The 13,369-nt window shown below is 36.9% G+C and overlaps 1 protein-coding gene across 4 annotated transcripts in view; it reads right to left on the reverse strand.

The window, feature by feature from the left end:
• Positions 1 to 13,369, reverse strand: part of hlk (hulk) — a 369,077-nt gene that overhangs the window by 57,593 nt on the left and 298,115 nt on the right. For 2 of the 4 annotated variants that reach the window (XM_067136216.2, XM_067136215.2), the window contains 3 exons: positions 8,589 to 8,726; positions 4,033 to 4,176; positions 3,397 to 3,497 (listed from right to left, as the gene is read on the reverse strand). In XM_067136216.2, coding sequence (XP_066992317.1) covers positions 3,397 to 3,497; positions 4,033 to 4,176; positions 8,589 to 8,726 — 383 coding nt within the window. The remainder of the gene's footprint in view (positions 1 to 3,396; positions 3,498 to 4,032; positions 4,177 to 8,588; positions 8,727 to 13,369) is intronic. The other 2 variants (XM_068225214.1, XM_067136217.2) reach the window with 1 other exon arrangement.

Raw genomic sequence — 13,369 nt, forward strand, 5'->3', positions numbered from 1 at the left:
TGTTCCCTGCATGGTGGTACTACTTACAAGTAGTCTCATGGTTCTAATTTGATCATCCCTTGGTCGCCACTTTTAGTCACCTCTTACAACAGGCAGGGGATACTGTGGGTGTATTCTTTGTCTGTGTCCCCCATCCACAAGGGGTTTTGTGTTTGGTCCGCGAGAGCTATTTTATTTCTCTCAAGTCCACCAGCAAGCCGGTTAGGACCCCCCTATCCGCCATCTGGGAGTATCACCTTTCCCCGTGCTACGCCAGTGTAGTAAGTACATGGTCCCCCAAATGGAAGCTGATACGTAGTTAGTTGAACCAAACCACATAGCCACTTGCTCATCCTAGAACTGCTGTCATCCCATTTGAGCTTCTGTTGATGGAAGCTATACACATCCAAAGAGCAGAGTGGAGATGACAACTGCATGATACACCATCAGTTTTGTATATATTCTTAATTGTTATTCAGAAAGACCCGATGTGTACGATATCCTAAAGCTATAGGGAGCATGCATGGCCGCTCTTAGCGCCTCTAGCGGAAAAAATCGGTAATGTTTTGGTGATCTTGTCTTGAGCAGTCAGTCCAGGCTGTGTAACTGTGGGTGTGAAATTGTGGTAGTAGTAGTGTATCAAAGTGCCTAAATCAAATAGAAATGGTTGTGCAGTGAACTGCCACAGCACACAAAGAAACAGGCATGGAAAAGGAATTACATTTCACACATTTCCTGGTCACCCATGGGAATCGAACTGACATAGGAAACGGATTTCGGCTGTGGGGAGAATAAAGTAAGTACAGAACCTTATTTCATTTGTGACGTAAATCACCCATTTCATTACCACACAATTCAAACATACCAGGTATGCCAAGTCATGAACACGTTCATTTAAGTACACTTTGAAATAGTACATTTCATTTCAAGTATGCATTGCAGCAGGTTCGTATGTTTACATCCATGTCCTTCCATGTGCACATGTCTTCACTACGCCGAATATTTATAATAATAATAATAATAATAATAATAATAATAATAATAATAATAATAATAATAATAATAATAATAATAATAATAATAATAATAATAATAATAAATGTTTTCCTGCATTTCAGTGCAGATGGAACTCCATGGGAACCCACCAAATGCTCCGTCATTTGCAGTGAACATGTTTTTGGAGGAAAGCCAAGTAATATTGAAAATCATCCATCATATATACCAACTGTGTTTCATGAGAGCTGTAAGAAGAAACCAAAAAGAGAATGTGATGTATCCCAGTTTGAAAGAGTGAGTAAATGAAAATGAAATGCTCAAATATGAATACGTCTTCTAATCAGGAAACTCATGAATTTATTGGGAAAGATGAATGTGTAAAATAACATAAGTCGGTGCAAGCAGCATTTGAGATTGAAGCAACGACTTTCAAATTCACTTGTGTTTTAGTGGGATTGATGTAGGCACATAGTGCAACTCAAGTACAGTACCTCCAAGTATTTCGGAGAAGGTGGATAAAAGTTGTGGTCCCAACACCCCCATGGACATATGCAGAGGATTTCATGGATACCAGAGCATAAAAAGTGAGGCACAGTTGAAGGATTTAACAAGTGTTTCATTTAAAACATTCAATTTTTTTACTTTCTTTCTTTGTTTCTAAAGTGTCTATAAATATAAGTTAATGATGTTTGTTTACTCTTTTTAATGAAAATGAAATTGGGTATAGCCTTTGCTGCCTAGACAGTCACATTTGATGTACATTGGACTACTGCTGCGCGGAGTAGTCAAGAAACACACTTCTAATTTTATTTTCTAGCCTAGCAAACTATCCGTGCAAAACACTTTGCCTCGTGCTTTTAAAACATTTTATCCTGACGCACGAGTTATAATAGATTGCACATAAATGAAATCAGAAACGCCAGTAAGAATAGTTGAGAGATGTTACATGTATTCTTTGTACAAATCATGTTATACATTTAAGTGGCCCCAAACAGAACTATTGTTTTTGTTTTCCCTTGTTATGGTGGAAGAACTAGTGATACTTTTATTGTTAACAATTCAGGCTTCCTAAATCTTTTGAGTGAAGGGGATGTTATATTAGCCGACAAAGGATTCCCAGGTATTAAAACACAGTCACCTCATTCTTTACTTGTTATGCTGCCTTTTCTTCACATTGGGAGATTTACAGAAGATGAAGTGTTACAAACTCAGAGTGTAGCAAGTGTGCAAATTCATGTTGAAAGATGCATACAGAGGGTGAACATTTTCAAAATCTTGAAAAATATTACTAAAGATCTGTTTCCGTATATCAGTGACATTGTTTACGTAGCTTGTGTGCTAGCAAATTTCTTGCCATCAATAATAAAGAACATAGAATTGTAACACATGGCCACTGTCAACTAGTTTCTGCGCTTTATTCACTGTTGACTTGCGACTATTTTGGAAGTGTATGTACTCAAACCCATATTGTTTTACAACTTCCATAGCACTACTTCATATCTTGACGACAAGATGCAACAATATTTTTTGCCGTAGCTATGACGCAAGTCTTCACTTCAGCGGAATGCACTCTCACTGTATTAATTCTAGGAACTCCGCCAGAGCGCTCTGTTACTAGTGCCGTGCATATCCACATCCTTCTCCATTGAGCAGTTGCTTCCTACATAGCGGAAATGATCCACCCTTTCTGGAGGCACACTGGAGATAGAAATATTGAAATCTGGAAAGGCAGTTCCAGGTACCGGCTGTGCGAGTATCTTTGTTTTAGAAATGTTGATGGTTAGGAAAAATCGTTTATGTGTGTTAGTGAAACAGTTAACTATCATTTGCAGCTCATTAGGTGTATAAGCTGAGAAGCGTTGTCATCCACATATTGCAGTTCAGTTACATGGGTGAGACTAGTAAGTCTTTCTGATTGGAGTCTGGCCTGATTGAATAGCCCTCCATCATGCCTATACTCATATGGTTTATCCGTATGAAAAGAATAACTCCTAATAAGAACTTCAAGACTGCAGACTCTCTCTGGCAAATGACCACCAAGAAGGCCTTGAAATATCTGGGAAAAAACAAGTCTGGAGAGATTTGGCAAAGAAAGGTGCAAAATGGCAAACAAAAACTGGAACAGTAAACTACGATTGCACAGAACAAATTGGAAGAGGATAATTTATAATTGTACCCAGCTTTCTGGAGTGGAGAAACAATGATGAGTAGAGAATTATGGAGCTAGTGGCTCAGCAGGTTGGATAGTAATTCTACTAATATGAGAGACATTTCTGTTCTTTATTAAGCAATGAACCATTTAGTGACTTCCAAGTCCTTTATTTTCAGTATTTAGAAGGGTTAATTTCTCATAATAGAGCATGTCTGATATTAGTGAACTGTGTGCTGGTTTACATGCTAATATAATGAAGAGATCATTACCGGTGTCTTAACAAACTTTATACCGTGGCGATCACAGTCATCATCGATATTCTCCAGCTCTTCCAGGATCTCCTTGCACTGGTCGCACTCGTGGGGATGATCTGAAATCATTCCTTTAACTTCAATATTGTAGTCTGTAAATACAAAGTGAGGACACACCAAGCACAACTGTCTACTGAGGTTAGCACTCCATGCCAAAGCTACTCTACTTCCCATGTTGTTATAACACACATAATAGTGGATATTAGTCAAGACATTTACTGCTGCTCTAAGCTATTCACACACACACATGCAGATGGCTCCCATGCTAGGGACATTCTAAATAAGAGATAACCTCTGTACCATCCAGATCATTATAAAAATTCAAGCATGTTTTCTGTTTTACAATACAGGCTACCACACATTTACACAACCATCCTCTGACAGAAACTACATCTACTGAATATCTTCACTAATAAACCATGTAGTCTGTTTGTGCAGGAAAAGAGTAACTACGTTTAATGTTTTCTTAAAACATGCACAGAATCACAGTTCTGGCAACAGTGACTACAAGAACAAAACATGAATGAACCAAGATCAGATCCAATGGTGAGGTCATCTCAGTCCACTAACGAAGGGTGTCAAGGCCAGATATACCGTCAGAGCTCCCCTCAGAGCCGGTATGGTTGCCTTCCTCCCCTTCTGTGCCCTTCAGGTGCTCAGCATGATGATTTCTGTCTTTCTTAACTTGAAGTTTGCGATAATGCTTTGTTTTGCAAAGCTCACACTGTGTCTGGTTCCCTACGACAATTGCACAAAAGCACTCAGTAACGGCACAGTCATTTTTGTGCCATATCCTGTTATATATACAAGAGCTTGGTGAAGTTATTAAGCATTCTTTGAAATTTTGTACTGAAAGTAATTGCACATTCAATTAGGAAGCAAATATCTATTTACAAGTTAATATTTGAAAAGAAACAGCTGAAGAGAGTTGGATGCAAGCAGTGAAACCAGAGAATAGAAAGGACTCTCTGAAAGCTTGTTGTGGCAATGTTATCAAGCATAGGGGAGGGGAAGAAAGAATTGAATTAGCAAAATCAAAAATACTCTAATTCCAATAAACTAAATGTCACAGAAGAGAGAAAAACTGTTCATGTCTTTGACTAGTCTGAAATATTATCACTTTGTATTCATATTGTCTAAAAGTACTTTTTGTATCAAGGAAATACAACCAAACCTAAATATCTGCTGTATTGCTAAACATTTAATTAGACATTGATGGAGTTAGGGGTTTATTGACTTTCAGGATGTAAAAAATAACAAAACTAGTCTGTGTCAAACGTAAGCGGTTACTGTTACACTTATAGTTATGAAACAGAAACACTGTGGCCTGGTGGAAGTAATACTGCATTTAATGCAGTGAATTATTTTGAGCAGCACAGCACATTGAGTGAGTGGGAGAGTGCAATGATGTAACAGCAACTTGGTTGGACAATTTTCAGGCCAAAATGCTTCCCTTTTGACACAGACTATAAATATATACAAGATATATAAAGAAATAATAAAGGTCAAATATTCTGTTGTCCTTCAATATACACAGTATTGCAAGCCCTATCGCTTTTACTTTTTTGAGGGACAAGGGTGAGTTGTACTTCAGTTCACTGCAGGTATATTTAGTTTCTGGAAGTTAAAATGGCTCACTCACAAGAACAATTCTGTGAGATACCAAATATTGTATCACTCTACTTTCTGATAGGCCTATATAAAGAATTTTTCAGTTGGACCATCCTTACATTTTTTTTTTTTTTGCTTGGATTTCTCTTGAATATTTTGGAGAAATGTTGGGGATAGTCTGTTTGATCTCCACAGCCTCATACTCAGCCATACATTTTACAATATCAAACATCTGCAGTGCCTTGTTTATTCATTTATTTTCAGTTTGGCCAAAGTTACAGTCATTTGGTAAGAAACTGTGTCTTCTTGTAGGATAATATTACTCTGTACAATCAAAACTTCTGAATCTCACAATCAGATGCTTGGGCAAAAGAACAGGGAAAAAGACATGATGAAAAGGAAAGGAATACCTGGCAAGGACTTGAGTGGGATCTCAGCATTCACTGTACAGGATAAAAGGATCACTTATATGTAAGTTAAATCTGTACATTCACTCGGGGATCTGCTTTTACATAGGACTACCGCATATTGCTTACAATCTCAGAGGTGATATGAATTCTTCAACAAAAATAAAATATATAATATACATATATACTGTATGATGCCACATTTTAATGATGAAACAGGGATAGGCGAGGGTCTTTGACATCAGTAACTTGGAAGGACTAGGGTAGGTAATAAAGAAATTTACAAAGGGTGAGAAACTGGAAATGTGGGTCTTCTTTTTTTTTCTGATGAGCTCATTGCAGATCCCAGGATATTGCTGCTTAAATGGAATGAATATTTTGAAAACCTCCCCAGTAGACAATAATTTCTAATAAATTGTAAAAACAATTATAATAGTAATGAAATTACGCTTGAGGTATCTTTTGACTGGATGAAAATAGTAGTTGTACCAAAGCATAAGCAAGGAAAGAATGAGAGCAATGGCTATCAAGATATTTTTAGTCCATATGCCATGCAAAGATTTACAGGCATTCTGAAAAGGAGAGTGCAGTCACCAGTGGAGGAAGGAATAGAGGGGAACCAGTGCTGTTGGCAAAGTGAAGTAATGAATAAACATGCAATCAATCAATCAATCAATCAATCAATCAATCAATCAATCAATCAATCAATCAATCAATCAATCAATCAATCAATCAATCAATCAATCAATCAATCAATCAATCAATCAATCAATCAATCAATCAATCAATCAATCAATCAATCAATCAATCAATCAATCAATCAATCAATCAATCAGAATAATTAGTTGTTAGTGAAGCATTTTCCCTGATGGCAAAATCATTAGGAATTAAAAAAGCAATAAAGGAAATGGAAAAACATATACACATTTACATAATCCACGATATAAAATTTAACATTACTCATTCTCTGGTTTCCTGCTGAGCTCTTACATTTTCTTGTCATATCCTCATTCTATCTTTGAAAGCATGAGGAGGGCCTGAAGTTGTCCTCTGATAAACAGTCCCATTTTATTTCCTCCTTCCCACAAATAAATATTTCCCTCATTGATTTATGATTTACCATGATCAAGCCTACCTCTATGAACCCCTTCAGTCTTTGCTCTTCCCAGTATCCTCCCAAGCCCCTTCCTCTGTACATGTGTCCTTTACTGACACTGGTAGTGGTTCAGTGGTCTTTTGTTACATACCTAGCTGTACTCCTTCCCGTTCTCTTATCAACAAATCTTGATATGAGTTCTGCACTCCTGATATTTACTGCAGTTCAGCTCTAACAAATGTTAAGTATGTAATTTCTTTTATTCCCCTCCTTACTCATTTAAGTTTTTCATTATTGTGTGCAGTTTCCTAATGTGACCCCTAAATATCTAAATTTATGTTCAAATTTGATCTGTTCCTAAGCCTACTGTACACATGTCTTGTTCCCCAAACCACTTGTTCAACTCTTTTCAACATTGTCATCCCATTCCGGATTTCTGTTTTAACACATATTTATACATTGTTTACTTCTATGTACTGTACAAGATTAAATCATCTATAAAAGTCTGATTTGTAAAGTCATTAAAGGGGAAAGGCAACAGTGTGCAATCACTGACAGAGTGAGTGATTGCTCTGAATACCATCTGGCATGTGTTGGATTAGGAAAGAGGAAAACTGGAGCTGTTGAGACTATTTGAATTCTAACCACATTGGAGAGCAGCTGGATACAATGATTGTGGTGCACATGTAAGTCTAGGATGCAGATGGAGAGCAGTGACTTACCATCTAGGATGGTGTAATAGAGTACAATAAAAGAAAAACATGGTTCCAAAATTTTCAGCTGCAGCCGTCACCAGTGGAGGATAGAATAATGATGCAGATGCTATGTGAGGTGAGGGAGAGTGGGCTGAGGGGAGGGGCTGGGGAGAGACAGACAAGGGAATGGGAAAAAGGAGCAGTTATCTAATCTTAAGATTGAGTGTTTCCCTGGATCTGAGCACCAATTGAATCTCTAAGAATGACAGGAGGGAGAGAGGGTGCTGGGTGTGCATGTGGGCAGGAGGATGTAAGATACTGCAGTGGCCACATATATGTTTAGCTACTGTAGAAAGCTGCACTGAAGCTGGTAGATTATGTTAAAGTACAGTCATGACGACCTTGTTTAGGGAAAAGTTTGTTGATGATGATGCTGATAAAAGTGGTACTATGTGCATGTGAATAGGAGCTTGTTCACAGGGAAAAGAGCCAGAAGGTTGGTATGGTTTATACTGAGTGAGTTTATAGAGTGTTTACAGTGAGGTTAGACGCATGCCTGATAATGACTTTGGGGCTTTCTGGAAAAAGATCTTGAAAGTAACCTAAAGCTATTCAGAAGAACGTGCTGGAAATTTTACACCTACATTGAGAATAATTACACTAAGAAGCACCTTCAAATGTTAATTATTAAATAAGTAAAATGTAAATGTAAGATTAGTAACATTATAGTTTAAATTTTTTGAGATTTATTTTTAATAATAGTAAATACTGTACATTCATTTAATAATTTTAAAATTATTTTTATGATAATTTAAATTTCAGTTAAATTACATTTTATGTTTACTTTAAATTATATTAAATTGACTTTTAATGTGAATTACTTATAAAGCTCAGTATATTATGTTTATGCAGGTGTATAATTATATGATTTGGCATAATAGTCTAGGAAGCAAGTGGAGAGCAATGACTTACCATGTAAGACCGCATAATAGAGTACACATTACCATTCATAGCCTGAGCCCTGCCATGTAAATGAATGAATGAATGTTGGGTGAGGATAAGAGGAGATCCCAATTCTTTTACATCCATTTCTTGTCCTGTGTTTCTAGTCTTTTATGATTTGTATTCGTCTTTGTCTTTTGTCTCCTTATTCTACAGTCGCCACATCAAGACTGAAGATCTGAGCACTGATGGGCACCCTTGTGGTGAAGATGGGATTCAGAAACAAGGTTATCAGGGGCTGACAAGGAAGACAGCTGTGTACAAGGATGATACTCACTCTTCCCACTCTGACCTATAACTCTGTTACAGTTTATGTACATTATTTACAAAGATACTCACAGAAATAGACTGCCAAGGAGCGAGCATTATCAATCATTTCAAAGAGTTCATCTCCCTCAACATCCTCAATGACATCTCCTGAAGGATCCTTCTGTGTCAATAACCAACTCAGAATCTGGTCCTCATTGTACAAATCTCCTGCAATCAAAGAACATAGAAAATAATTTAACTTCCTCTTCAGTATCATCAAATAGTCACCACTGATCTCCCCAAGTTGCAGATTGCCTATCTACTGTTTACCAAGTCTTAAATAATTGCAAAGAATTTGGAAATATATTGAACATCTCCATTGGTACATTATTCCAGTTCCTAACTGCTCTTCCTCTAACTGAATATTTGACCCAATTTATCCTCTTGAATCACAATTTTATCTTCATATAATGATCTTTCATACTTTTAAAAACACCATTCAATCTTATTCATCTACTAATGTCATTCCATGTCTCCACTGAAAGCTTGCAACATTTTTGTAACACTACTCTTTTCTCGAAAATAACACAGAACATACTGGGCTGCTTTTCTTTGGTTATTTTCCAGTTCTCGATCAAGTAAACCTGGTGCGGGTCCCATACACTGGAACCAGACTCTAATTGTGGTCTTACCAGAGACCGAGCAAGTACCTACACAGTTTGGGTCATGTAACTATCAGCTTAGATTCAGGAGATAGTAGGTTCAAACCCTACTGTTGGCAGCCCTGAAGATTATTTTCAGTGGTTTCCTATTTTCACACCATGCAAATGCTCGGGCTGTATCTTAATTAAGTCCACGGTCACTCCTTTCCCACTCCTGGCCATTTCCTACCCCATCACAAGCCTATCTGTGTCAGTGGGACGTAAAGTAAATTTTCATCGTCGTCGTCATCATCATCATCATCATCATCATCAACAACAATGGTTGGTAGACATTGTTCTCTGTCCGCTGCTCCTTGTTTCATTTTATAATGAGAACAATAATGAAGATTGTGTGTCAAGTCTTGGAGGAAATTTTTCCTCTGCCTTTCTTCCCCATGATTTTCCTTCCAGCTAATTGGGAAGAAAAGTATTGTGTCACAAGATGTGGCCAGTGAATTTAACTCTTCTTCTCTGTATAGTTAGCATCAGTTCTCTCTTCCCTTGAATTTCTTGCAGATGGCTTTTGTTTGTTCTCTTTTCTTTCCATTTAATCCACAGCATTCATCATCAGATGCACATCTCAAATGCTTCCAATCATTTCCAATCCTGATCTCTGATTTTTCAAGATTCACATCCATACAACAACACACTCCACACAAATGACATCACAAATTTTTTCCTAGTTCCAAAATCTAAATTTATACACTGATCAAAAGATTTCTCTTATTACTAAGCACCTGAGAAACACTGGGAAATAGGAAATGACCTGGTGTTTATGGACCTTGAAAAGGTGTATGATAATGTTCCTAAATCAACTATTTGGAAAAGTCTTAGAAAACTTGGTGTACCGAAGAACCTTATTAGGAAGATCTGAATGCTATATACTAATTGCAAAAGCTGTTTCAGTATTGGAAATGGTCACTCTGAATGGTTCAATGCAACCAAAGGAGTGTAGCAGGGAAATGCCTTATCACCTCTCCTATTCATAGCAGTTATGGATACCATTTTAAAGGAACTAAAAGGAAAGGGTAATAAAGATCTTCAGGCTCTGGTGTTTGCAGGCAATGTGGCAATATGGGATGAAATGGAGGAGGGAGTGCAAAATAATCTGAATGCATGGTGTAAGAAGTTTGATGGTTATGGAATGAAATAGAACCCATCAAAAATAGTAGCAGTGAAAATCAGCAGATATAATACCGAATGCAACATAAAACTACAGTACCACCAAGCTGAAGTAGTACACCAATTCAGATATTTAGAAAGCATAATGGCTAGTAATAATAGAGCTGAGATAGAAATAACAAACATAGTAACCAAAGGCTCTTTCGTTAGACACTTGCTATGGGATGAGGAGGTCCCACAAAAAACAAAAATGATCCTGTACAAGTCATATTTCATTCCCATCATTACATATTATCAGGAAACCTGCACACATCAAAGGATTGTAGTAGGATTCAACCCTGTGAAATGAAATTTATTAGAACTGCCCTCCAAAAAACACGAATTGATCACATGAAAAATGATGAGATCCAATCTAACCTAGGTCTAAATTAATCAATTGAGGAAAGACCATTTAGACTTAAATGGTTTCTGAACTTCTTCATTGAAGACATTGGTAGTTTTATTGGTAATACTAGCTGATGTACCCATGCTTCACTACGGAATTCCACATTGTATACAGAATTCTAGGTTAGGTAGTGTACACGTTGTGAGCAAGATTGTATGAAATTGCATAGCTCTTAACGTTACCCTAGAAAAGTGCCGGGGAAGTCACCAAACATCTTTTCTCATATGAAGACAAAGTTAAGGAATTTTCACTGTAATGGTAGACCCGCTTGCATACCATCAGTCACAATCAGATTGGGGAGCTTTCATTATAATGGTAGACATGCACTGTCCACCTGCCTTTTTACATCCACAAAAAGACTGTCTTAGTTGTTTTCCCAACTGAAATGAACATACATTACAATGATGTCAGTAGGAATGGAGTGATTAAAAGCAATGCTTTCATATGAAATATTTGATCAAATGAAAAACCACACATTTTCTCACTTTTAACAAACAGGACTAAGCTGCCAATCTAACAGTCCAAAGTTCCAAAACTGGAATGACCAGGCCGCAGGCTGCCATGAGCCGTGAACACTCTTCGTCCCTTTTCTGCATGGAGGGGGTCGAATAGTGGTGACTCCCAGGGCGAAAACTATGCCCTCTTACTAATCCGTTTCCTAGGAGTACCCCGATGAGTCTGAAAGTATCAATTCACTACACTGGCAGCGGAAGAATCTATCTAACTTAGAGGCAAATGTTTCCTCCAAGCCAGAGGAGAAATCCCCTCTTCACTGCTAATTTGGAATTAAATGAATGTAGAGTTTAATTAAAAAAGAAGAGGAAGAAGCTTTTCTTAAGAAACAGCTCTTTTCAGGGTTGAATTTTGAGTTATTTAATGAATTATGGTGCTATAATTTGGAATAGCCCTAATTGTTATTCTAGACCAGACTATACTACTACTACTCTACTAAGTGAGCCTCTGCCTTAAGTATGCCTACTGCTCATTCAAAACAGCGCGTCAGAGTAGAGATCGAATAGCTGGAATACGATGACAAATCAGTGTCTTATGGACCAGCTGTATCAGAAAATGTATGAACCAGAGGAATGGCATGCTAAAGAAGAAAGTTTTCTAACTCCCCGGCTATTTCCCTCCAATATTCAGTCAGACTGTTATACTTGGTACACAGCAGTAATCCCATCTACCGGAGTTGAGAGGCAGCATAAGAGACAAAGAACATCACAACAAACAATGTTCAATGTAATGTTATTGTTGATCAATGTTATGCGCTTTTGATATTGTAGGCCTTCACATTTAGTTTTCCTTCCACTCTGAAATACACTATTATTATAGTCAGTACATGAAAACTGAATAAAACATAAATGACCAGAAATTGTATTCTCTATAACTTTTGTTATGTAGTACTTTTAGATAGGATCAAAAACATAGGTATTTAAAAATTATATTTTAGGCGCCTTCCCCTAGCTTAGACTGTAGTTTCTTATTCCCCGACTCTATATACCAATTTTCATTAAATTCTGTTAACCCATTTTCTCGTGGCTCAGCGTTGATATGGACTTAGCAACAAAAATACAAATTCATAAATATCTGTGTTATCATAGCCAGTACGGTAAAAATGTATAAGATATAAATGGGCAGAAATTTAATTCTATATAACTTTGGTTATGTAGTATTTATCAGTACGACCACTAATAATATAAATATTCGAGAATTAAATTTTACGCCTTCCACTAAACTATCATTTTATTCAGCGTCAATTAAATGATTTGTAGCATAGATTGTAGTGGCTCATTCTCCAACTTTGCATACCAATTTTCAATGAGATAGGACCACTAATAATGTAAATATTTAAGAATTAAGTTTTAGGCCTTCCCCTAAACTACCATATCACTCAGCATGAATAAAATTATTTATAGCCTAGATTGTGGTGTTTTATTCCCCAACTTTGTATACCAATTTTTATTAAGATAGAACCACTAATAATATAAATATTTGAAAATTAAGTTTTAGGTCTTCCCCTAAACTACCATTTCACTCAGTGTGAATAAAATTATTTATGTCCTAGATTGTAGCAACTTATTCCCCAACTTTGCATACCAATTTTCATTAAGTTTTCTTTAGCCGTTTTCTAGTGATGCGTGTACAGACAGACAGACAGACAGACAGACAGACAGACAGACAGACAGACAGACAGACAGACAGACAGACAGACAGACAGACAGACAGACAGACAGACAGACAGACAGACAGACAGACAGACAGAAATTACGGAAAAGTAAAAAGTGCATTTACTTGTTACTGTGGACATGATCGATACAGAAATACCATTCTTTTCAAATTCTGAGCAATGTACAGACAAAACTCTGATTTTATATATATATATATATATATATATATATATATATATATATATATATATATATAGATTTCCTGCACAAATGTAAAGATTCATGCTCACTCTCGCATCAGCTGTGGTATTGTCAGCAAGAAACCATCAGATGAACTGGGTGAGGTACTGGTTGCCTGCGAGGCAACTGTTTGCTGTTCACTGGCCGAGAGGTGGTATTCTCAAGGTTAAGAACATTATCAGTTCCTATGAAATG

Source organism: Anabrus simplex, chromosome 1, assembly GCF_040414725.1.
Source record: "Anabrus simplex isolate iqAnaSimp1 chromosome 1, ASM4041472v1, whole genome shotgun sequence".
In the NCBI taxonomy this organism is placed as follows: domain Eukaryota; kingdom Metazoa; phylum Arthropoda; class Insecta; order Orthoptera; family Tettigoniidae; genus Anabrus; species Anabrus simplex.